The sequence below is a fragment of the Chelmon rostratus genome, chromosome 7 (assembly GCF_017976325.1).
Source record: "Chelmon rostratus isolate fCheRos1 chromosome 7, fCheRos1.pri, whole genome shotgun sequence".
Taxonomy (NCBI): domain Eukaryota; kingdom Metazoa; phylum Chordata; class Actinopteri; order Chaetodontiformes; family Chaetodontidae; genus Chelmon; species Chelmon rostratus.
The window spans coordinates 15,617,885-15,645,019 of NC_055664.1; the positions used below are offsets into that span (position 1 = coordinate 15,617,885).

At 41.7% G+C, this 27,135-nt stretch overlaps 1 protein-coding gene across 1 annotated transcript in view; it reads right to left on the reverse strand.

The window, feature by feature from the left end:
- The window catches only part of grik4 (glutamate receptor, ionotropic, kainate 4), a 144,876-nt gene that overhangs the window by 36,695 nt on the left and 81,046 nt on the right, over positions 1 to 27,135 (reverse strand). Inside the window, exons 7-9 of the mRNA XM_041940181.1 lie at positions 10,929 to 11,090; positions 7,012 to 7,164; positions 5,147 to 5,251 (exon numbers count right to left, since the gene is read on the reverse strand). Coding sequence (XP_041796115.1) covers positions 5,147 to 5,251; positions 7,012 to 7,164; positions 10,929 to 11,090 — 420 coding nt within the window. The remainder of the gene's footprint in view (positions 1 to 5,146; positions 5,252 to 7,011; positions 7,165 to 10,928; positions 11,091 to 27,135) is intronic.

A 27,135-nucleotide genomic window follows, 5' to 3' on the forward strand; every position in this document is an offset into this window, starting at 1 on the left:
GTGGATTGTTGTTGGTTACAGGTGCCAGCTGTGCTTCGGCCAGAGCACGGACAACGCAATGCCAACTTCTTACACCATCATCATTGGCCTACCTGGCTGCCAACACAGGAGCAGCTGGGAAATTTACTTTGCCTGCCAAAACACAGCAAATAAAAAAAGTATTGGGTAACGCAGCCACATCATACTCTGGAAATAAGGGACTGAAGTGCCACATGAAATGGTTGCTCTCAAACTTAAAGCGATTAGTTTTGCCTCTTTGGTTATGGTCCTCCAGATGGGTCATTTTCAGATGATATTATGGCATACCTCTCACTGTGATGAATTTTGCATCAGACCACGCTTGGTCAAAATGCACTCTCTTCGAGAATTCGATAATGAATAATTCAAAGAAACGAAATAAAAGAACATTATCTAATTTTCTGGTTTAAAGGACTGAATGAAAAGCATTAACGATAAATTTGAGCAGCCACAATTGCAATATTACTTTGGAGCTTCACCAGGTTAACACCTTCTATGTCTGACTTTTACACTGAATCAATCCTAATGTTGATGTAGAACTTGCGTGAGGCCCTTTGTTTACTTTTTATAAGATCCTTGCTGCAGATTAATGAACTACCAGGAACAGAAACAGCACAGACTCGCTGTTACTCAGCATTACAGATGTGGAGGTTCGTCGTAAAAATAAAGCATGAATGACTTTCTCCGAATCCCTTGTGTTCAAACACAGTCAGTGATTAATACTCTAGTCAGAGCTGATCGTTGCATTGCAGATGCAAATGCACAGCACACCCAATGCCTCATTATTCAATAGATTGTAAAGTGATGCAGAAAACAACCTGTGACAGTGACTAAATAAATGGACAGACAGGCAGACAAACAGACAGACAGATAGAGGTAGATAGACGGCTAGATAGATTAAACAGAGCAAGGTGGAACAAGCAGAGCAGCAGGAAACTGCTCTAATGTGTGAAAATGCCTGCCAGAGAAATTCAATTTGTGAGGGTGATTGGCTGTAGGGTTTAGAACCCTCCCGCCCCCCGAGGAGAAGGTGATGATCACACATGTGAGGTGATCTATAGGGCCCTGGATCAGGGGAGGGTGGGTGCTACCACAAAGAGAGAGGAAGTGGGGTTGAGAAATGGAGGCTGTGTGCGACGAGCCTCATTGCTGCCTGTCTCCAGAGAGTGTCGATGGAAGCCTTTTCAGGCTGCATTTTGAATGAAAGCCCTCGTTTTAATGTGCATTTACTGGCCAGACACGGTGTGGGCGTCGCAGACTATGATGCTACTACTCTATTTAACAAAACAAAAGACCTGAAACCTCAACTTGTCATGTGCTGATTTGCAAATATTCTGCTTAAACTCTGTGTATGTGTGTGTGTGTAGGCAGTCAGCCACATTCCTTATCACTGCCAAGGCCCTGGCACCTCCAGTGTCTGCCTGGCTGAAGCAGCCCCAACCCAACAGCATGTGGGTGGTGTTAGTCAACAAAACAAACAACACCCCCATCCCGTCCCCCCGTCTAACACCTTGCCTCTCCCCATTAACATAACTGGCAGGGCTGCTTTATAATACTTCTGGTTGAAATCATCACATTAGGCCTGATAGCATTATCCTTCTGCTTGACTGGCCCAGTGCCAGTATAAGGAGGGGACATGGGGAGACACAGACAAGGTTAATAAAGGCAGATGGGCCACTGTCTGACTCTTTTACGGGTTGCTTAGGTAAGATTTTTCTCACATTCAGGCAGCAGCTCAATCCCCTCCTTCATGGTGATCATCCCAACAGAGAGGGTCAAATGTTTTAAAAAGTGTGAAGCTGAGAGTTTTTCCTCTCTGTACTGTCAAACTGTGTGTGTCTCGTCTGTGTCATAATAGTATAACAACAGCTACTTAAAATGCCGTAGATAAGGAAGCACAGATACAGCTATCTGCTGCAGCAGAGTGGTGACAGTTTGTTGGATTATGGATAAGTTAATAACCATCATACATAATGCAGCATTGACAGGAAACACAATAGTCAGGGCAGCAGGGGAAAAGCAGGCTATAGCTGTCAGGGTGAGAGACAGGTATTTCCAGGGGAAATATACTATGCATTGGTTGGTACAACACCATGAAAAGGCATAAACTTTAAGGGATTACAGTCATCACTTTACATCAAGCATCAGGCCTTAAGATGAAATGTGAAATATTGGGTCCTGACATTTATAGAAAACATGGTTTTAAGAGCAAGCAGTATAAAAGTAGCAGTCAGCTCCTGCTACTGTACATAAAAATAATGGTACTGAAAATATTCAGCACTATTTACTCATAATAGAACACAGATAACAAGTGAGAATGCGAGCACATAGTCAATTCCTTCATGAAAGTGTAATCCTTTCATTGTGTGGACTGGATGGGAGCAGAGACAACGAGGGGGGCTGAGAAAAAGAGGAATAACTGCTGCATTCAAAAGACAAATGCAGAGGAGCAGATGTTTGCTTGATTATGTGTTTATGGATGTTTATAGATGAGTTCACAAAAACTCAGGTGCAGAGTGCTCCCTACACTTCGGCATGTGAACAAAGATATTGAAATGCATGAAACAAATACACTGAAATTGACCATAGAGGTACATGTATTTAATCCTGAACCCACCAGTAGTCTTAGTGTTGTTTTTCTTACATACTCCACTTGTGCACTGACATCAATGAGAAAATCACTAAAGGTTGATGTGGTTTCTAGTCATCGCTCGCATTTTGCAAGATGAAAGTGGTGATTTATCTCTAAACTGGGTATGTAACATCCCATTGACCTTGCCTATTGTGTTTCCTGCTTCCTGTTTTTTCCCGGTCCTCATTAACCACACCTGTGCTTCACCTTTGGTCAACCCCATGTCTTTATACTCGTCTGTTTTCTTTGTTACTTGCCAGATTGTCTTCGCTCTGCTTCATGTGTTAATAGCTCAGTATTTACGGCTGCTTGGACTTCACTCTGTTCCCTGGCTTCCGGATTTTCCTGACTCCCTGTCAGGATTTGTTTGCTTGTTCTGGACTGACCTACAATGTATGAATGCCTGGTTAACAGTAAAGACCATCATTTTACACGGTGCTGTGTGCCACTTTCTATGTCTCTGACCTACCAGATTACAAAATGAAGCATTTATGAAGTACGTCATAATATACCTACTTTACATTTATGGTCTGTCCAAAGCGCTTCATGCTCATGGTTCTGGATGTATCTGGTCTAAGACTCAAGGTCACAGTAAAGCTTAATTTATGCTTGGTCACTCAACACTCTCAAATGTTGTCTTTTGGCAAAAAAGACAGAAAAAAACATGAGGCACAGCTGTCACTGTTATGTAAATGTAGGATTTTGAAATGTTGTTGCCAAGGAAATCTCGCTACTTCTTTAAACAGGGCTGGCAGATGAAACTGAAAATATATATCTTAACTTATACAACTCATTCATAAATAATATAATAATATTTAATGCAATATTTTTAGTTATCCAGAGTACAGAGTTATAACACACACTGCAACATCTGTCAGAGCACATCAGTGCACAAAGTGGAAACTTCAGCTGTTTTGTGACTCGTTCCAATTATTCTGGAATCCACAGTTACCTGACTTTTAACCATAAAAGTCAGATTCTTCATCTTGGTCCACAAATCTGTCGCTCATCTCAAGGCTTCTGCTACTTTTGTGCTGATGTTTACCTTCGATCCCGTTACTCATATACAACCTATATTTTTTACCTGGGAGATCAACCACAGAGTTTTACTGCCAGTGATGGCTCAGCTCCACTGGAGCGTTTAGAGAGGCTGTTGATGGATGGCAGAGTGATTTTCCCCAGCCAGTCTTGAATTTGAAGCAATGTTCTTGTCTCTGCCGGCCCCGTTAAACTACTGGTCACCGGTTCCCAAAGCGGGGTCCAGGAAATCTCAGCTCTCCATCAGAGGGTGTTCTATTTTAATATTTATTGTTACAGTCAGTCTAGGATGATCTTTGTGGTGATGGGTTTAAATCTATCGTAGCCAAAAAAAAAAAAAAAAAGAACTGAACTTTTCAGTCAGATATCAGAGATTTGTGGATCTAATGCGTTTTGATTTGAGGTTCCTTGATATGAAGCATTGGAACTCCTGCTAAAATATCACCAACTCCTCAGCAACTGATACAGTACATAACACAAGAGCAGCAGCTGTTCTGCCATCCATTCATTAGCAAACAGTACTCGAAACTGCTCGAAGCCTCTCGTCACTTACATTTCATTACTGACTACTTTCAGTCTCTGTAATCCTGGTCACTGCGTTCAATCGAAAAGAAAGTGTAAAGTATGTGAAACACTGTTCCCTGGTGTGGAACTGAGGCAAAGAGGTGTCAGGGGAGACCAGTTTTAGCGCTTGTGCAGAGTGGTTCAGGGCTGGAATGCCTGGTGGTGCATATCGTGTATTTTCACTAAAGGAAAGGGCACAACAAGGTTGCTGGTGTAGGAAGCATGAAATCCCAGTATCCACTGAGGTAATACTGGAGTGATTGGGTTTGATCAACACCACCCACAGATCCCTGCTGATATATTATAGTCATTTGGGAGACAAGAGAGTAAAATATTAATAATTGTTCTTTTAATCATTAAGAATCAGAACATCAAATATGCATCTAACACATATGTATCCTACAGACAAATATTTAAAAGCAATAATAGAGGCAGCAGCAAAGCCAACACCTTCTGGTTTAACCTTCATCTATTTTCTGTAAAAACATATGCCTTTCTTCACCTTCAAAGAGGCAGCCTTTGTCCTCTGGCACCATAACATTCATGCTAGCAGGATAATGGGGATTGTTTGCACCTGAAGATGTCAGCTGAGCAAGTGTTTTCAGGGCTCCCCGCTGTACGATCCAGCTGGAGTTACATCACTGCCATAAAGAAAACTATAACATTTGCCAGAAGCAGCGTGCTGTGGAGATCAGGACTGTGCTGGGGACCTATGTGTTCAGCAGTAACAGGTATATTATGGCCAATGAAAATGGAAGCAAGAGTCACCCACACTATTCATGCATAAACTATTTGGAACCAATCACATGAACTTTATCCGAAGCCAATGCATGTGTTTACTTTGAAGACAGACAATACCAACATCAGATTTGTAGGACTGGGGAGTTACTTTACCTGCCTTAGGCCATCCTTGCTGTTCTGCATGATCCTCAGGGCGTAGTTAGACCGCTGGCCTTTGCTGTTGAATTCAATGTGGCCTGTTAGACCTTCCAATTCTACCTATCCAACACAGAGACAGCAGCACGTTAAAAGACCTTGTCAAGAAATCCTGCCTGCTTCCCTCTCAGCATCACCACTTATGGATAAGACTGGAAGCTACGTTAGCACTACTGGCTCAGTGACACATGAACCATGTCAAATTTTTAACAAAAATATGGAGACGGGCTCTAATATCTTCAATTTACAGGAAAATAGAAGAGCCATTATTCAAGTCTTCCTTCTCTGAGAGAGAAAGACAAACAGTCTGATGTCGAATATATGTCACATTTAAGCATTTCGATAGCCCAATAACTTAGAGCCATTTCTCCCTAATAGGAAAACACATTTTATTCTCTGACAGCTCATCCTTATCTTCCTGCTCTACTGTCTGTCAGTATGATGTAGAGACGAGGTAAACTTACCCACGGGATGGGGCGTTTATCTTTAAAGAAGGTGGCACATTATTTTCCGCTGTCAGCGAAAATATCTCGGCTCTAAAATAACCAATTAATATGGAGAAAGTGAGGCAATAATTAACGCAAAAATGGGCAGAAGCCTGGTTGATAAAACCTAGTGGTTAGCTGTCATCCAAAGTGGCGATGCCCGTAATTATGCATAATTTTAAGCCTTTATATAATATAAATATTTGAGTTACAGATGTAATGAACAGGGAAATTAGCTATAGAGACAAAAAAAACCAAAACATTTTTTGTACCAGGCTGATAACATGTTTATTTCTGCTGTGGGGGTCTGTGGGGATTGACTCGCCTTTGGATCCAGCCTCAAGTTGCCATTTGAAGAACAACAGTTTTCTACATCCCACTGGCTTCATTTTTCAGGCCCAGAGGCTGCTGCTTGATCTAAGCAAGTCTGGCTATTTGGCATCAAATTTATGCAAATTCCTGCCATTCTTGGTATTGCAAATTGGAGAGTCAGAAAACAGACAAAAAAAATCACAAAAAAAAAACCTACAAACAAACAAACAAAAAGAGTCAAAAATTAAAAACCATTTAACATTTTAGGAAATGTGTTTATTCAATGTCTTGCTGGGAGTCAGATGTGAAGATTATTAATTATTACTACTGACATTAGTGTGTGTAAATAAGAGCCAACTAGTCAGCTTAGCTTAGCATAAAGACTGAAAACAGGGGGAAACAGCTAGCTTGGCTTTGTCCAAATCCACCAACAGCTTTACAGCTCACAGTTAACATGCTACATCACATCGATACAAAAAACAAAGTGCAGAAATTCCAATTTGTGGTTTTACTGGGCGTTACATGCCAGGCTATTTTTTGTGCAGTGACTTCCTGGAGTGTCTGCTGGTTTCCTGGAAACCTCACAGCAACAAGACCAGGAGGCAACTGGGCCAAGAAATGTCTTCTTGTAAGTATTAAAGAAACAAGAGATAACACTTTAGAAGTCCTTGGCTAGCTGATTCCCAGTGTTTCCAGTGTTTATGCTTAGTTAGGCAAACTGGCTGCTGTGACTGTAGTTTTTAGAGCCTCAATATTTTCCCTGACAGCAGATAATAATGTGAGATATAACATACTAATTAGTGAGCTTTAGGGATAATGGTTGGCAGAGTTTGTTATCATTAGATGTAGCCCGGCTAGCTGTGTATCCCTTTTTACAGTCTTTATGCTAAGCTAAGATAAATGACTGCTGGCTGCGCAGACATGAGATCCATGTTCTCACTTAACTCAAGTAAGCAAATAAACACATTTCCCAAAATGGCAAACTATTCCTCTATGGCAAAAAGCATTCAGCTGAGGCAATTTTACCATCCTCAGGTAATTCATGAGGCTGGTGCCGTGCTCCCAGATCTTGGAGGACTTGCAGGAGAGCTGAGTGGCACCAACATTCTGGCTACGGTTCAACTCCTGGACCGCCGCCACCACAGCGTATACCGCATCAAAGAGCAGAGCTGAGGAGAGCTGCAGAGGGAGAGCGAGAGGAAGAAGGTGAATACATTATGCATTCACAGAGTCTCTCTCTCTCTCTGTCTCTCTCTCTCACACACACACACACAAAGCTGCAAAAAGTCAAAGCCTACAAACTGCACGTGTAACATGTCAGTGGTTAGCGGTCAGTGAAGGGTTAACCCATCCCTGGAGTGGCAGTGAGATTATTCCATTAGATCATTAGAAAGACTCTGATCTGCTGACAGCAGCTCTCTCTCTCTCTCCCTCTCTCTCTCCCTCTCTTTCTCCCTCTCTCTCTCTGGGAGAGACTCCGTCCTTCCTACTCTTATCCCCAATGAAGCTGGCACACCCTGACCATTCCAATTACCGTCTGCCTCTCTCAGCGAGGGCCAAAAAACAGTGGGAGAGGCAACTTTTCCTCTCATCTCCCCTGTACAAACAGCCTCATCGTCACTACCGCTGCATCCTGCTATGTACATTCGATTAAAATGCACGATGCCTTGCAGTAGAAGCTGGGGGAGAGTCTGGGCTTCACGGCTATACATCTGTGTAATGGAACTAGAGATGAAATGGCCCTGATGTTTGGTGGATATCGATACAGGGCTGTGAGGGACTGTGATGTGCAGTAAATATTGGAGACCAAAGAGAACTGCAATAGGCCATTAAACTCCAAAACTGAGATGTATTACAACCTTGAATTGGCTAGTCTAATTGGTGGACCGCACTTTAAGAGCAATATGGTGTACGCAAACAGCCTGTGATGATATTACAACCACAAGTCGATGCATTATAGGTTTGAAATATGGGAGTAATGTCTTGGTGGTGGCAACACATAAAGTCAAATCGTTAGGTCAGCAATAAAAAGTGAACGGCAAAATGTTACAAAAGCAATTATACTCTGCTCAACTCTAATAATATCTATCTATGTGAAGCTAATAACGTTGTGGCATTTGCTCATCTTTCTTTCACTCTGGAAGTCTGTCTTTCATGTTAGTTGTCTCTTTGCTCTCTATCTCTCTGTAGCACACAGAGTGGCTGGGATCAGAGACTTAATATTACATGACTCGTACAACAGGTCTGGACCTTTCGTGTATCTTGGTCGTGTCTAAGAATAACTTCTGGATAGGAGCTCAAATTTGCTCAGTTAGGCCAAGTTGTTGAAATCAGCAGGTTCTTGTTACAAGATAATGTAGTAGGTCTCACAGTCCAAATCTGCAAATATTCAAGGGAAAACTTGTCGTCTTAGTCTACCTCGCAGATGCTATTTTTAGAATTTTTCACAAACATACTGAAAGAGACTTGTAGAAATATTAACTCGGCACAGCAGCTTCTATTCTTTCAAAGGTCTACAAATACAGTCACATCTAGTTTTTGCAAGATTGAAAGGCAGCATAATTTGTCCTACAATAACTCCTGTAAACTGTGCACCTAAAATGCAGCTGCCTGCATTTTCTCCAATGAACTTTTATGGCCAGCTGGCATAGTGCAAGTCTTTATCTTTGAGGGCATTAAATGTTTCAGCACATCTAAAGAGGTCACTTGTACGCAATTTTTGCATGCACGAGCCCCACAGTTACATTTCCTCCAGACCTAATTACTGTTAATGAAAAGACAGCAAATTATCTATGTGCATGTCTAAATGAGTTAATCACTTTCTTGCTCTGCCTTCCTCAGCCTTTATTCTCTCTAGTTATTAGCTAATTAGTCACAAGTCTTAATTGCTGCAGGCACAGAAGTATCCGAATGACCTGCTGTGCACAAAACACAATATTTTTTTATGCTGTGTTCAAATTATTCTTCACCTGCTTCACCACCCAGCTTGTGTGAAGCAGGAAGGGGTGATGGGTGCATGTACGAGCGTGTCTGTTTCTTTTCTTTTTTTTCATTTTTTTTCTTTCTTTTAACTTCAAACAGCAAGAGAGATTCATTCATTAATTGACTTGACTGAATTCCTGGTTCCTAATAAACACCCTTAAGAAAAAGAAGATTTGCAAACACAGTTTTTGCAGCCAGATGTGTTGTTGTTCTTGGTTCTTGTTGTATTTGTTAGCATCTATTTCTAATTATTCACAGCATGTTTTGAAAAAATAAGACATTTTAAGTTTAGCTCAAACATACATCACTTTATATTAAGATACACATATTCACATGAACTAATTGCTTATTGGCATGCATATTGACAGCATAATGGCTCTCTGCTAGTCATTGTAAAGCACATGAACTAAGAATTTTCCCTCAATGACCTCCAAATTACTGCTTATTGATAGTGAGTAAGGAAGTACCTGAACTATGATCTCAATAACCTAACTCTAACCCCAAGAATGACGTATTAAAAAGGGGCTTAATGATGACTAACAAAGAGCCAATATACTACTAATATGCATGCTGACAAGCCCCTAGTTAATGGTGAACATGTGCCTTATAAAGTGTGAACATAAATTTCAATTTCACACATATCTATATATTACCTTTTGACTGTTTTATTCACTAATCATTAGTTTCCACCAATTCAACGTCATTGATATTATATATTTTTTAGTATGACATTAAGGATTTGCTTTTTTATTTTTTTGCTTTGTCAAGACTAATAAATGATGGGACAGAGTAGTTTAACATGGAATGTGTGAAGAAAAAGTTAATAAATATTACAGTAAACTTCTTTTTACTGCTCTCTGACAGTAGGAATTCAATATAGCAGTTGATGAAGTTCTTGTTACGCTCAGATGTCGTTTTTTATGACTGACATGCACAAGTGGGTGAGAGAGCTTGCCTTGAGAGGGATTAATGTGGAGTCCGATAATAATCTCATAAATTTTGGTCTCATAAAAAAGCGGCCAATTACTAATAGTTGGCCCTTGTCACATTTATGCAGGTCATTTATGGCATTCTATTTGCTGAATCTGACGAAGAAAAATCTGATAACTCTGATGTCATAAAATAAGTGAGAGTGTTGTGCTGAGAACACAAAATGTTCAAGCATGAGGGCCAGTTTGCTTGTATAATATGTATATACATATAGTCTACTTTTTATTTTGTACTTTGCTTTTTTCGAATGTTCTCTACCTCTGCTGCTATTTTTCTTCCCACTGCTATCACATGCTGCTGTAATGCCCAAATTTCCCCGGCTGGGGATAAATAAAAGTTTGATCTTATCTTATCTTATCTTAATTTCTCTGTCTGGCAGGGTTGGCTCAAAGTTCAGTTTACAAGAAAAACCTGCAAAACAGTCTTCAGTCATTCATATGTAAACAGTAGCTTGGTGATTTGAGGCTGTTTTGAAGACACTCATTCATATATGCAGAGCACAGGCTGTCGAATGCTGAACCACAGACAATGTTTACATGAGAACAGTGGATGATTTAGGGGGGATGCTGAGAACGTAAGCCGCTATTTTGCTTTGCATTTCCTCTGAAGCAAATTTAACAAGGAAGATGCCATTATAAATGTAATAAGGAGAGAGCCAAACGCTGCTAATGAGCTGTCTGGGAAACAACAACTGCCTACAGCAACACCTGCAATTATAACTGCTAACTGCATAAATGTCATCCCTGTATATTTCAGAGGCATTTTTGTGTCTAAGTGACTTCAGTGTTTTTAGGGTTAGGGTGAGCTTCAGAAGAGGAGTGGAAGAGTAATGCCTAGGATGTAATGGAGCAACGAAGGACTTATTTCCTTGCTAAGGAAATAAATAAAAAGGGTTCATCCATTATTCTCAGATTGGTAATCTTGGTCTTCACTGTGTGTGATCGTGTGTGTGAGAGATCGTGTGTACTAACAGGGGTGCCAGCAAAGGGTGCATGGTCACAGTTCTCTTGCCAGGAGCGGTTGAGGCTTAGCACAAAGTCCTGGAAGAAGGGATGAGTTTTGTTGAAGACTGAAAAACCGACGATGTTGACTCGCTGGTTCGCCACGTCGTCCAGTCGGAGCAAAGAGAATTCCTGCGGGGCAAAAATGAGAGAGACAGAAAAACAGAAGCAGATTATTGGCTGAAAGCAGCTGATTTAGATGGGAGCTGTCATATTCTGTCATGATCCATTTTCTACTTTAAATAACACCAAATTAAGTATTGAATTATTGTCAAAGCAAAAAGGGCATGTGTTAATCAAACATGTTTACATCCGATTTGATATCTGTCTCATTTAGTTTTCATTAACTCCCATTATTCCAGATGATTGACATGAGAAAGCTGCGGCAGTTTGTTCATTCCAACCGTTTAGCTATGCATCACTGCACAAAACCATGCATTCTGCCACCGTCCATATGCATACCCTGACATACAGGTCATTGTATGAATACTGGATTACAATGCTAAGGGGTTAGAAAGAGAGAGAGACAGACAGAAGGAGCCCGAGGCAGACTGGAGACAGGAAATGGGAAAAAAAACCCCAGGACAGATGGATAATTGAGAAAGCGAGATAGACATCCATGGCGTATTGAAATGCTCCAGGTTGGGAGGTGAGGAAAATACAGGTATTTGTTATTTGGCTCTTTTGCTCTAGGGACAAGCACGTTTTTCTCCGCCAGGGGAACAGCAGACAGGGGACGGGTGGAGATAGAGATGAGGAACAGCAAGAAGGAGAAGAGGCGGGGGTGTGACAGGGGGTGGACATCTCCTGAAGGTTAATGGAGGTGTCAGAGCCTAGTCTGCCCTCAGGTGGCAGCCTTCGCCTGGCAGCCCATTGTGTCATCTAGCTTATCACAGCCTGACCGAGCCCAGTCTAGCTGTCTGTCTGTCTGTTTGCCACCAAGGCCAGGAACTCTGAAAGTGGTGAGTGGTAGAGGGGAGACTGAAGTAAAGAACAAAAAGGCGCGGCGTGGGAGGAAGGGGGTGACACTGGGATGTTGTAAGGCCAGTAGGCAGAGCAGGCAGAACAAATGGGAACCATGCACATGTGCATGTATGTTGGTTACACTGGTCAACAGGTTGGAAAGACAAGTAGAAGAGAAGTTGGAGGTGCATATAAAATTATCTTTCAACTGAAAACAATGATCAAAGCTGAAAACTGCTACACTTCCTTCAGACCTCCTGCCACCTACAAACCCTCCTCATGTGTGGAACTGGCTTTAAGGATTAGGTCAAAATCTTAGTTATAAAAACAAGCAAAAACTTATTTCGGTAAGCCAAAGGGAACTCTTGACTGGCTCCTGGAGATATCAAAGCATACAAAGTCCAAGTCACGGCTATGCAGCAACACCAAAATGAAAGACAGAAATGGCTTTTTTCATCTGTAAAAGGAAAATGGATGAGAGGGGATTAGGCAAATCAGATAATGGACGCTCAGACAAAAAGGGTGAATAGGTCAGTGAATTAAATAACTGATAAGCAGGTAGGTAGAAAAAAAGCTCTCAGACCATGAGGAGACTGAGCATGAGTCACTCCGCTGTGAAGACACTAGTGGGTGACTGCACAGATACAGACTCAGAGCAGAGCAGGGCAGGAGGAAGCAGTGGATATTGACTTTGAGTGGGAGGCCTATTATTCCCTGTGCCAACCTCCCAGAAACCAGGAAATCCCAACTGTTTAGCTATGTTAGTGTGCAACACGGCACCTCGGCTGCATTTAAAATCAAGCTCTGGTAACAAATATATTCCAAGTAAATGCGGAGAAGATCTACACAGGGCTCTAGATGAGCTCCAAGGACATCATGAGAGCGGCGATAGAGAGGGTTAGGGAGTTGCAAAAGCAGTGGAATGATATGTGCAAGATATGTGGCTGATACCTGTCCAGGCAGCAGGGCACACTCTTCAGCAGGGATGATGTGTATGGTCTATCTGCAAGCAATGTGCAGCTATAAAGGAGGGGAGACTGGAGCTATAAAGAACGCAAAAAATATACATTTGTGCTTAGGGACTCTGCACTCTGCAAAAAATGTCTTCCCTGATAAGAAACAGTCCTTCATTCCCTTCCTGACCCATCTGTGGCCTTTGAAGAGGATGACAGGGGGTCGACATCTGATGAGTCGATATTACTACCCCAACTCCACCTGCTGATGATGCTTTCCTCTGACTAAAGGAGCAGTCACAGCCTATTAATTTTGAGTAGGGAATGCTGGAAACTCTGACCTCTTGTTCAAGAAATACTGATTGTTTCAATAAATGTTAGAAGCAGCAGAGAGAGCAGAGGGCTGCAGCATGGCTGACATGACAGAAGTTTACGTCAAGTGTCATTAGTAATACTGAGAAGACGCTGTGGAATATATAAGTTTGATGCTGTTGTTAGCACACTAGCCGTGCTAGTACATAAATTTCACCTGCAGAAATTCAGACTCATAGATGGCCATAATGACAAACCAATGGGTGATGTCACAGTGACTTTGTCCACTATTTATCATACAGCCTATGGCAGGGTTCCTTAACTACATTTATTCAAAAGCAAGCATTTTTCTAGGCAGACACTGTGGGGGCTGGACTTTCAAATAATAATAACTAAAAAATGTATTTAGGTTTAATTAGTTTATTACTGTTTAAGACTTTCTGACAAAATAAATGTTATTTTTATGAGTCTGTATCAGCGAACAGACTCCATGATGATAAAAAGATCCTTGATGAGAAAATGCTTTCACAGACCTCTGGCAAGGAGGCAGTCAGTCCTCAGCACAAGCACACAGTTCAGTGACTAATGAATGAGTCCTTATCTCAACAAAAGATTTTCAGGATCCCAGGAAGCAAAAGAAAATACTCGATTCGACAGTTGGAAAATGAAAACAAACTCGAGTGTCTCTTGCATCTAATAGACAAGCTTTGTGACTCTTCGACAACTCTGGAGTTCCCTCGTGTAGTCTGGCCAGCGTGCTGCTGTAGCCTGGGAGTGGTTTGATGGTGGGTCCATGAAGAAGACAAGATGGAGTTGGAGAATAGGCCGACTCTGTAGAATGGGTGAACTATGAATTGTGGACGTTTATGTGTGCATTTTTATTCATACTGCAGGCCAGATGGGAAACTTTGGTGGGCCGGATGTGGCCCGTGGACCTCCAGTTGACAGTCACTGGTCTATGGTCTGTTATTCATCCTGCTCTTATACTGTTTTTGTGCTTGCATCCAGTCTCACAATGATAAAACCTAAAGAGTTATTTTAAACTACAAAACAAATGAAAACAAAATACTAAAATGTGTGAGAATGCAAGTTTTGTAAGGATGGAGTGCAAAGTGAATACTTTTAAGAGATAAGTTAATCATCATTTGAGGCAGGAAAAGAACTGACGGGCTGCTAGCTGCTCTTGAACTGTAGGAGAGAATCCTTGTTAATGACTGGAATAATGGTCTAATAGTTCTGTTAGAGGAGGAGCCATCTGTTATGAATTTGAAAGCTGAATTTTGAAAACATAATACAGTGAAACTGACTGTCTGGCTCTCTTGATTTTGCACTTTTGAATATAGACATTTTAAAGACGACGAAGAAGTCCAGAAGAGGAGAGCTAAAATGGAAATTAAGTGTTTCTCAGCAAAGATTGAGGAACACTTAATCTCTATCTTAAATTAAACTTCCTCTTTGAACACACCAGGAAAAAATTGTAATTTGACAATCTACTTCATTTATTCATCATAACCCGAAAGCAAAGTATAAGGCCATAATATCATTGATTCCTGCGCATTACATAAAATGCATCGGCTTTTCTATAGTCTTCTTGTATCCCTTGCTATCCCTCATGGGGCCTCATAAGCCTTTTGGGACTGGCCATATAATTACTGGTTAAGTGTACTTTAATAGATCATTAGAGGCAGAGCTGTGCAAACGAGCCTATCATTACGCATGCCCCTCAAGGGTGCCTGTACGTATGCATGTGCATACGCATGCGTGCACACGCACAGACACAACTACAGAGTGCATGTGCACACCCACGTGCAGGAAAAAGAAATCCCTATAATTGAGCAACGCATGCATATACTCACTGAAGACCAAGGTCACCAAAATATCCTGAGGCTATGTCTGAAGAAAGCTAATGTGCCGCGTTTGTAGGCTTTCAGGGCGCACACACACACACACACACACACACACACACACACACACACACACACACACACACACACACACACACACACACGAGGTCGGACACAAACAGACTAAATCCCTGCACTTGAGCAATTATGCTCTTGCATACTAAATAGGTGGTGTGAAATGGACAGTGCCTAGTAGAGGACAGTTGGTTCCCAGCAGCGGGAGAACGAAAAAGGCAGAGCTGGTGGGTAGAAGACAGCAGGAATCAACTGTCACCATTCAAGGGGTGAGGAGGGTGGAGGAGCAGAATGATGATGAGGAGGACTGGGGGAGAAAAAGAGAGAAGTTGAATCAATGGTGAGAGAAGAAGGTGAGAGATTAGTTGGCACTGCTGAAGAGTTTAAAAAGCAGTGGGGGAGAAAGAGAGAGCGACAGAGTGAAAATGAGAGGGGAGGGAGGGTGGGAGAGCACGAGGGACTGACAGCCTGGCCGAGGGCCCCCGACACCGGCTGTCACCTGCAGATCAATCAGCAGCCAGAACTCGAGCCAACCAACCAAAAACTGTTGCTTCACCTCCTCAGTTCTTCCCCTTCTGAAAACCTCACAACCTGGAAGTCTCTGTCTTATCAATTCTTTGCTTTTGTCTCCTTCTTTTTTTCTTTTTTAAATTTCTAGGGATTTTTATCCTTTAGCTTTCAATGATTTCTCTTACTTTTCACATATTGGACCTTTCACACATGTACACACACCAACAGGAATGCCTGAATGTGTGACCGCTCGGTGTTTGTTATGATGTAGTCAGCTTGAGCAGTGAATAATGAGATCCCAGGAGGACTGATGTTACTGATAGTGGGATACCCTGCCATGAACCTAACCCCTCCACACAAACACAGACACACACACACATTTCTTTGCAGCGGTGTAAGCCACGATAAATCCACCATCCTAAACAGGATATCCAAAAGGAAGCAGAAACCTCTTTAGATCAGCCAGCCTCTTTCAGCTCTTATCTTTGTCCATTGATCTCATCTCCCTAAATAGGATAGAAATGCTGAGATTATAGTGATTCTCTTAGCTCCAAGGACATCCACTGAATTAGGCTGCATCTCTGCTGCATGAATGTTACAACGTCTTGTAACTGATACTCTGAGATCTTTGCCACAAATGTTCTGTTGATTGTTCAAACATTTCATGTAAGTTAGATTTGTGATATGTAAACATGCTGAGCAGGCTCTCTTAGTGCTGCTTCACACTGTCAGTCATTTTGTCTGTTTGAAGAGTTACAGTGGCATTAAAATGAAGTTTGCTGAAGTTGATAACTTCCGGTCAGTGGTGTAAAGGAATGCTTCAACAATGCCAAATGAGTCAGAACAACGAATTGAAGTTGCACATTCAGTGACTCATGAGCATAATTTTTACATAAATTAAAGGGGTGTTAAGGACAGTTGCACAATTACAATGTTTTGTGTTTTCTGCTTGTACAGTTTAAGGAACAATAGTCGATTTTTTGGCAACTTGGGAGTCACACTGCAAGCTGTAAACACAACACAGACACCTCGTCATCTCATCACATAAAATAGTTGTGCCGAATGGGTTACAAAACAACTGCCTTTGACGTCCACCTGATGAATGTAAGTCAAATCTTCACTATATTTCTAGCTCTGTTTTGGTTTGACATGAGTCTACTAACTTCTTCAGGAGTTAGTAGACTTGTCTAGGCAACTTTGCCTGTGCTGGGCAGGTAGTGTACAGTGGTTCTATCAGGGGTTTCAATGCTGCTGCTGGAAGTGAGGCTGATGACAGCACTGAGAATGAACCAGACAGTAAAGCTGTGATTTATGAAAGCGAAAAAATAAGCTGAAAGACGGTAAGGAGATTTGAGGGCAACTGCATGCTGTCATTTGATCCGTTGTTCATATGAAAACGTTGATTAGAGCAGCTTTAAACAGACGTAGTCATGCGTCACGTCTTTGGGTTGCTGTATCCTTAAATAGTAAAGACATTATTTTCTGTTCTGTAAAATGTGCCCCACATAAAGACAGAGCCGTCAGTCATGATAATCACAATTGACGATTTGAAAAAAAGCATCTCCACCCCTTATCTAGCACGGCAGCCCTGTGAATGAACAGACAGACTCCAGCGGCCTATGATTGAGTGACGTATCTGGAAATGGTATATTGACTTTCCTCATGATAAAGTACTAATTGATGGCATCGCTCCTGTTTTACTGGGGGAAGGGTATAACAGGCTAAAACCTTTAGGCCTCAGTCTGGTCTTCACTCTGTAATGAAATCCACTTTTAGTGGCACACTGATTATTCTCTAATAGCTGGAATGTTCATGCAGTGTTTTTGGCAATAAGTCATTTCATGCTTGTATCAATTGCGCAAATTCAGGCTGAGCTCTAAAGCCTCCTGCAGCCTCTTAATTACGATGTGAGCGTGGGATGGGAGGAGAGGAGGAGGAGAGAGGAAGCATTACCAAATGTCATGCCTCCAGACTTGTTATGAACCTGGGATGTAATAGCAAAATTGAATAAACGATTCACTGAATTTTCTGTTCATGAAAATCGACACAGTGGTTTACTGCAGCTGGACATGAAGTTTGTAATTGCACCTCCTCCAGTTTCTCACTTGGCTGTGTTCATACAGTTGCTGTCTGGACACTTCACTGAACTGCATGCACATGGATTGTGCACAAAGTCATCCCTCTTGCGGCGATCGCTAACGTGTCACTTACATCATTCCCAGTGGCCACCTAGTTTTACTCTCTGCGAGATGACCATGAAATCAACATACCATACATCTTAGCGCAGCGTGCTGGGGTTGATACATTAGCTTTGTTTGAAAGCCTTTAATAGCCGCATACATCAAAACAATCTGGCAGCATTCCTGCAGAGTGTTGGAAACAAATGACCAATTTTATTCCATTATTCATGGAATTATGTCTGACCTGCAACAGTAACAGCCTATTTGTGAGGCACAGACCTTATGCCCAGAATAATCTTGAGGCTGGTGGAGGCCAAAAACACCATGAATATTGCAGACACTAGCATATGTTTGGAATCTGAAACAGTCCATCTTTTCCAATAAGCTATTCATTCAAATCCCAGCAGAATTTTATGGGGGAACAAACCAGCTGAAACCACGTAAAGCAAATGAAATTCTGAAGAAGAAAAGCCTTCAAAGTCAAGAAATGTCTTCAAATTACTTCTGAATGCTTCCTTTAATTGAAAAGCTTTGCATCCACAGAGCAGATTATTTTGTTTGGAAGCAGAGAACGGTTCCTGGACCTCTCAGGCTGTAGAGTCGGCAGCGGGGTGGAGAAGCATGTGGCAGAAATACTGAGGCAGGAAAGAAAAAGCGGAGAGAGAAGCAGTGGATAATGGAGATGAGACTCCATCCAAACTCGGCTCATCTCAGTGAAGCCCTGAGTGTTTCACATCGATCACCAGAGTGTTTCTCATCAAGACCAAGTAACCTCTCAGCTTTGAGACTAGACATTCCGTCTGTGTTGAAAGCTAAAGAACACACCACACGATCATGTTGAGATTTGCTTCACATTTTTTGCTATAATTTTAATATATTCAAGCCATATTTAATCTATGCAGACTGGCCAAGCTCTATAGCTGGTGAATTGAGGGTGACGGGCTCACTGTACTTTTTTGTACCAGAAAGAGGGAGATTTTGCTTCCTAATCCAAATTTCGTTTTGCATTTTGTTTCTTTTTTCTGCTTTGTCATTATAACGTCCCAGGCTTCAGAGCAGGATATCTTCAAATGCTTTTGATCTACTTGCTCTATTGTGTCAGTGAGCTTCCCTCTTTATCTTCATTTGCCCCATTTTGTTTTGGAGGGAATGCAAATGTGAGTGTTTTCCTATAAATTTTTTGTGCGACTCCCAGCCCAGTCAAAAAATGTGGCCAATCCTGCAACCAATTTAATTGGATCAGCAGGGTGTTAGACATTGTGATGGGAATGAAAGCTGTTAAGCATAAAGTATACACAGGCATTATAAACAGCTTGAAAAACTAACATTAAAGCCATCTGGTTGAGGAAATCACACTCATATTGTGATAGCAAAGACAAAGTTAAATTCCCAAATCATCTGCGGCACAGAAACTTAAGAAGAACTTCTCCTCAGAAGCGTCACTTTCAGGTGAATCTCCATTAACCTAATGCAAAGTTAATTGAGGTCACAGTGTCCAAAGATTCATTATGACCTAATTAAACTATTACGACTCAATAATAGACCTCAGCTGCCTGTATGACGGAACATCAAAGAGAAATAGAGGCAAATAACTTGTCTCATAGTCCCTCACTAATCCTGATTGGACAAGATCAGCTCAGCTTCATCGTGTATTGAACTTCCTGTCTGGATTTCATTGTCCAACTGATAATCAGAATACAATAACAGTTATGCCCTTCATCAAAATAGCAGCTCCATCAGGCTGATTAAAACAGCAAAGAGCTGGACATGATGTTTGGTCCAAACATCACTAATGACTTTCTAAATTCTTCTTTCTAAATGTGTTAGAACACAAAATCAGTGGCACAACCAAAGTCACGCGTGGATTTAAAAGCATAGGAACATACACGCTTCAAGTAAGCACAGTTTGGCGGGTAGTTGAGGTGTGACTACAGGGCAAGTGGGGTCACCGACCAGCAGCATTATAGGCTGTGTTTAAGTATTAAGGGAAGAAAGATGCTAACAGTTTATAAAAATGTGACTTTTTCAACTTAATTAGCAATTAACAAACTCATTATAGTGCAGAACGCATGTCCTTGAAGTCACAGAGATGCTGCTATTTTACAAGTGTAATCTTGGGAAACTCCCACTTAACAGAAGTACCCTCACCAAAGCATGCAGGTCTTTGATAAATTTCACATGAAGCGGTGTGAAAAGAAAAATGATTCCTGACTTGTGGTAACTTTGTGTTGGCTGTTCAGCAGTTTATTATATGGCGCATGGCAGGTTCAAGATGGGTGAATGAGGTGAATGAGAAAAAAGAGCAGGAGTAGAAAGAGGAAGAAGTGGAAGGGAAGTAGGTGAGCAGCACAGAGGTGAGGAAAGGGATAGTGTCAGCCAGGTGGACGTGGGATAGTGGGATGAAGGCTGGAGGAAAGTTATAGAGCAGAGAAAGGAAGCCTGGTACAAAGTCAGCAGGCAATTTCAACTTTCCAGAGAAGAACCTACAGTAAGCTGTGACTCAGGCCCTGGGATTTGGAAGATAATAGGCTGTAATGCAATTGTCAACAGTGAGTCATCTAGACATGGGGCTCAGAGGGAGAGCTGGTGGTAATAGGGCTGACACAGAGTAATCAATACGCCGGAACACATACAAAGGTGTGAGTCTGAGAGGTGGAACACAACACTAAATGGTTTTCCTTCATTTACACAAACATTCAGCCGCTGTTTGGCTAATCTGCAAAGATAAAACGAGGCCGAGGAACTTCAAGTCTTATAATTTTATGGTAAACAAGTCTCTAAGAGTGTGTTTTCATTTCGTCTGAAAGTTATGTTTAGGGTGATAAGGCAAGGAGGCCTGACTCACATATTAAACTTGTGGCGATGGGTACTCTCACGCAGACTCCACTATCTCCGCTATCGTGAGGCAAAAACATTTTTCACTGCATACCGTTTTTTAAAAAAATGCATGATTAGGTTTGATTTCCATTATTGTCAGAACTCATTAAAAATCAAAATGCTATCTATCACACAAGGTCTCTTCATGAATCCCAATCAATATACAATTTTTTGAACATGAACAGACCTCATGCCCCAACCTGTTAACCATCCAAATTAGCCATAAATGATTAATGAATGCCCTTCATGAATACTGATGTGCACGTCAAGCGTTTGTCATTCCACTCTCTTTGTGGGAGAAAATGGCAATGTCAGAGGGCAAGACTTAAAGAAGACACTTCCCTCTTTGTGAGGTGGTCGACCAGGTAGGTGACCAAAAAAGTGGCTGAAGCAGATGTCTGAGGTTGGCTTCCACAAAACCAGCCATAATGCATCATAACTGCAAGCCCTTACATAAGGTTTTCACATTCAATAGTTGCTTATTTGAAATAGATGAACAATTAAGACATGAATGAGACTCATATTATCAATGGGTATGTGCAATCTGATATGGGCCATAATGAACTGATTGGAAGTGTCAATGGAGCATTTTATTTAGCCTCCACATCAAAGAAATACACACATTCTCCCATCACCGTAGTTTCAAGCTCTTTCCACACATGCAAACTGCAGCATTACTGGGAAAACTCCAACTCTTATATGGAAAAACATCAGCTTTTGCAATTCAAGCTTGTTTGGGAGCTGCATTCTTAGCCGTCCATCCATTCTCACAGTTTCATCGACTAAATCAGTAGTTCTTTCTGTAGTCTTTGTCATTGTTTTGGGTCCTGAATAATTTCCCCACTTTTCTTCCATCTGTGCTTCTTGCAATCTCAAATGATGTGTCAGTTCTTCCATTATCTGGATTTCCTCTACTATCTCCATACATTGTTCCTGGGTAGAGGGATTCATTTTGCTCTATTTCCTTGTGATAACTTTTTTTTCTTTTAACAAGCTATTAACAATATTTTGACAAGATACCTATCATTTATTCATACATCATCTCTGGTAGAATTAAAATTATACAGATAGAGTACCATGTAGCTCATCGGGATATCATATCCCAGTAGCTGTAACAAAATATTGTACACAAAAACATTAATAACTTATGTCTTTACCGAAACATATGTGAGTGATTTGCATCTGTTGCTTTACTCCATAACATAACTCTTGATTTTGGGTGTGGTAAAAATTGAAATTCCCATTCCCGTCATCAATTTGATGTGCTTTCCACTGTTTTGCAAATCAGCATCTACAATTTTTATAGTTTTTTTTTTTTATTGAACTCAGACTCCCATTTTTCTTTCATATATTTAGTTTAATGCTTGTTCAATTTTTGATATAGTGTTGGTGTAATTGCTTGTTCTTTTGTATTCCATGGTGGGGTCAATTTGATTTCCCTCTTATACTTGTCTCTTGGTATCTATAGAATTCACATCTAACAAAATCATATTTATCTTATTCTGGAAACTCTCCAGCTCCCCATCCTTCTCTAAAGTGCACCATGCTGTGACTGCCTTGGTCACCCACTGTTTGAATCCTTTATCATATCTGGCCAGTTTAATATCACTATTACACACCTCATTTGTTTCTTTCCTTATTTTGCAAATTTTCATTATTCTGAATTCTAATTCAGACAGTCCACATGATTTTAAATGTGTGCTTTTTTTAATATCTAAAAATGTTCTTGGTTTGATAGTCTCCAAAATCTAGATGATCTTTTTCAAATCCAGAAATATATAACACATCCTCACACCTAAACCACTGCCAGTGACTCCGAAATGACATACTATGTGGCTGTTGAAGAGTACCAGCAACAGGTGTGCCAGACCTTGGTCTTACCAGACCTTCGTCATGTGGGTAACGTTGTGAAACCACCTATGCCGACGATTTTCTGATGAGGACGGGCAGGAAATATACTGCCCAATATGCTGTACATCTTAGCCTGAAGCACAGGGTCACCAGCAGAGCCGAGCACCCGTCTTTCAGCAGGGGAAAGGATGCACACCTTATCAAAGCAGGCCAACAGGAGGGCCCTGGCTTTTTCCCACTGTAAAGTTGGATTTATAGTTCTGCATTAAGGATTTGCAGCACAGCTGCAGAGCCTATGCACAAAGCCCAACTATGTCATAACTGGCATATACCTCCCCAAGAATGTGGAGGTACATGACTGTGACCTACGATTTGGTCACCTTGGGCTGCTTATGTTTCTGAGGTGGTTGAATAATGCTAATAATGAAGACAACGTTAGTGAATTAGACTCAGTATTCTTTATTTTTTAGTGACATAAATCTAGCGTTGACACATCTAACAAAGGCATTTACACTGCTTCCGCTGATTGGCGTGCTTCATCACAGTGGATAAAAACAGCGTAAACTCGGCCACGGCACACCAGTAGTCTGCTGTTATCCTATTCTGGTGATTAGACAAGGCAAAATGCAAGTCGTTAGCATCCCAGTGCGTTAGTGGTCCACTGAGGAATGTAACCATAATGTAATTAAGCAGAATACAGCCTAATGAGACACGGAGCTATCAATCCAAACCTAGCTGTAGATTGGACTGGCTTTTGTGTCAACTATATATCCCAGTTTGAGATGACTGAGATAACAACAGGATCGAAGTTTCTCTCAACCTCGAAAGTACTTTAAAATGGTTCAATCAGACAGTAACATTTGGTGCATAGTGAGAAGGCATCAATTTACAGCCTCAAAAGAATTTGTCCTTCTACTTGAGGACTAGCTGCATTTATGGCAACAAGTATTTATACTGCTCTCTTACAGCACCAGAACAATAAATGTGGTTCTCAGCGAAGTAAGTCGGCATCTTTGCACTACAAATGAGTAGCTAGCGCACTTTATTTGGCGAAACACACTTGTTGCAAGATAATATTGACATAGTTTATATTCTGGCTGGATGCGGCTCTCTGTTGTCACCGTCCACGTAGTCTATTACCTTTTCTATTACTCAGTTGATTGATTCTCAAACTCTGTGTCTAAACAGGGAAATATGAACTTTACATAAGCCGTGGAGGGGAATTAATTAAATCCCAATCATTTTCACAGTCACAGTGGCTGCCCTCTAAAGCAGTTTGACTGACAAGACTTTTTTTTTGGGATTTATAAATCTTCTGTACCACAGTGCACACCGGAGATGGAGGGCCAGGTTGGAGTGTTTCCTCCCTCCCCTCTTTTTTTTTTTTTTTTTTTTTTTAAGGGATGTTCCCTCCATTCATTTGCATTCACAGATATGGGACATGAAATTTTACCAGAACAATAAACTTGTGAAATTGAATTCTGTATCACCTAGACAATATTGCTATCAATGCCAGGCACACCCAGAGAGGAGTACAGAGTAAGAGAGACGCAGAGAGAGCGAACAGGATGCAGGTTCTGGCAGTATAAAGAAAGCAGTAGCAGTAAGAAAGAGGTGAAATGACAAGGACAAGGGCAGACAACAACCATTAACTATCCCTGAATAGCACTGAGTGACAGAGGGTGAAGCAACCTCCTCAAGAAAAAAATATTTGGAATAAGAGGCAGAAAAATTAGAAAATGATGTTTGTGCAGGTCTGGGAGGCAGGCATACATTTCATCCGTTCTTCAGTGGCACATTCAATTATAAAACATTTTATCATTTGACAGTGTTGGGAGGAATAATTAGAAGCATGGAGCATGTCGAGCCCAGAACCCCAACTGGCCAAGAACAAATGGTGGGGAGCACAGCGGTGTCTCGGAAAGAATAGGGATTAACTAGTGAATAACAGCATCAGCCATGCTTCAGAAGTAAAACCTAACTCCCCTCATCACCCTTTTATACAAACCTGCCAATCAGCTCGAACAAATATGAATGGAGAAAATGAAAGATGAGCTGAAATTAATGTGTGCGTTTGCGTGAGGACTTGTACTGTGTTGAAATGCGAGTACAGTACGCAGCCTGTTTCTGTATCATCGTTTCTTCTGGTTTGTGACACCAGGAGACAAAAAATATGCAGCGAATTTCCGGGAGGCAGACAGACAGGCAGGTAGATAAGGGGGCCAGGATGTTACGGCCGCACGCATGTGTGTGTGTGAGCATGTTCACGAGTTTATTTATTTGAGTTTTATCGTTCACGTGTGTGTATATGCGTGCGACAGTCAGGAAGCGCTGGCAGCTCTTCAGGCACGGATGCATGACAATGACTGCAGTGACAAGAGGGATCATGGGTGTGTGGAGGGGAAATGGAACATGAAGAACAAAACAAACAGGCGGAGGGTTGTGTGGGGGGTTGAGCTGATGGCCCCCGCTTTGCAGAGAGGGGATAATATGTCAGCCGGCACTGTGTGTCAGAGCGTGATTTTGACTGTTTTCCGTGTGTGTGTGTGTGAAAGAGAGAGAGCCTGCACACTTTCATCAAGACTCAAAAAGACATCACAAAGCGAAGCGCTGCTAGGCCCAATCCTGTTCTCACCTAACCTTCAAATGACATTAGGCATCCCGTCAACATGTGATGAGTCACTGCCAACCTGATGTGATTTATTCAATCCTGCCGAGTAGCTTGGATCGCTGGGTTCAAATCACTTAGAAGCCATGTGCACGGAGCGCGCGTGTCTGCAAACGTGAGCGTGCCAATGTGGGCATGTGTTTTTTTTTTTTATTGTTTGCGTGCCTGCATCCATTAGAGGAGCATATATTTGTGGGTTCTCCTTTGTTCTCAAAAAAGGCAAATGAAATGCAGAAAACTGAAGCGCTGCAAACAACATGTGACGATATAACACTCAAACCATTTTGACCAATCAGAAGCCTGAAAAAAAGCTATTACCTATAGCAACTAGAGGTCCAACCTGTCCCGTCCAAAACTGGTGATGTTGGTTGCGCGCTCTTTGTCGTCAGAGGGCTGGATTATGTTGCAGTGACCATACATGTTTGTACAGTTATGTACAAACTTGTAAAAAGTCCTGTTAATAACCAGCCACTGCATAAAATCGCCTCACATAAACAAAAAAGAAAACGACGCACATCCAGTTATCCTTGTCCACCAACACTGCAGATGGAGCTTCTGAATACCGTCACCCTGAGAGGAGTTTTCCAAAAGATCCATGTTCAGTGGCTTAAACGCAGTTTGTGTGGGGACAAAAGGCAAAATGCATCGAAAAAGTTTCAAAGAACACCTGTGTATGTGTGGACTAGGCAGAAGTTAAAGCTGAGGAAGCTGCGTGATGTCGGCTCCTCACATTCCCAAAAACAAAGTGCGCAGAGAGAAGCTGTAAAAGCCCTGTGGAGCCGTTCGGTTTCCCAGCTCTTCCATGAAGCCTGTTTCTGTTTTAATCTCTCTGTTGACTCTCACCCAGGGGCCAAGATTTCTATTAGATCTCACAATTAAAGCCCACGATATTAACGGCTGACATTAAGTGGACTTAATGGGAAGAGCGCTGAGAGCTTTATCACTCAGAATAAAAGAAACAATGTTTGCTAGAATCTGAGTGATGCCTGTGCGCTCCTATTCCTCACCATCACCTCCTGGGTGTCTAATTCTGATCTGTAACATCAACTAAAGGGAATACGTGTTTCTACATTAAGCAGTACATTACCCAGGACCGGTGCCTCGGACACCATGAAGCAGAATGACCGCAGTGAGGAACACAAGAAGCATGTTCTAGAGTCCAGAGATCCAACTATCTTTATCGTATGGTTTATAATGAAAAGGACGATCAAACAAAAAAATAAAAACAAAAAAAGCATTTCTCTTTTCTCTCATTTCTCTCAGGCAGCTTCTAATGAAGATCATTAGGTCTAATGATGGTCAATGACTGGCTGTTCTTTCACATTCATCGTCTCCATAGAGACCTTAGTAATAAATGGACTGTCGCCATATATAAGAAACAAACACATACAGACGCGCGCGCGCACACACGCACGCACGCACTCACAAAATGTATAAAGCAAGGGGAGCATGAGAGAGAGGTTATAAACAACTCGCAACAAGCTACGATATAGTGATCAGGCTGCGTTCAAAAGAACTGCCTGGTTATGATGGGAGAAAAGGAGGGTCTCTACCTTTCCTCCCTTCCTTAATTTCTCACACCAGATTAATAACATCAACACAGAAGAGACTAAACAAACAGGACCAAGATGTAGACTGAAAGCAGTCAAATCCATGAGTGGGCATGACAAAAACCCTGACTCGAGAGGGGTAGCTGCGTGAGGACGTTGATGAGCGCCTTGAGATGATTCAGGGGAAACAGATTAGGCAGGGGAGCGGTCTGGCAGATCGTTAGTCAGGGACGTCAGGACCAGAGATAAATGAAGTGTCAGCAGAGGACGCAGACTGAAGGAGGGAACGGTTGAAGAAAACAGGGGGAGACAGGGGAAAGAAGAAGGGGGAGACGGTGAAGGATGCAGAAAGGATGGAATATAGAAGTAAAATCAATGTTTATAAGCCTTAAAT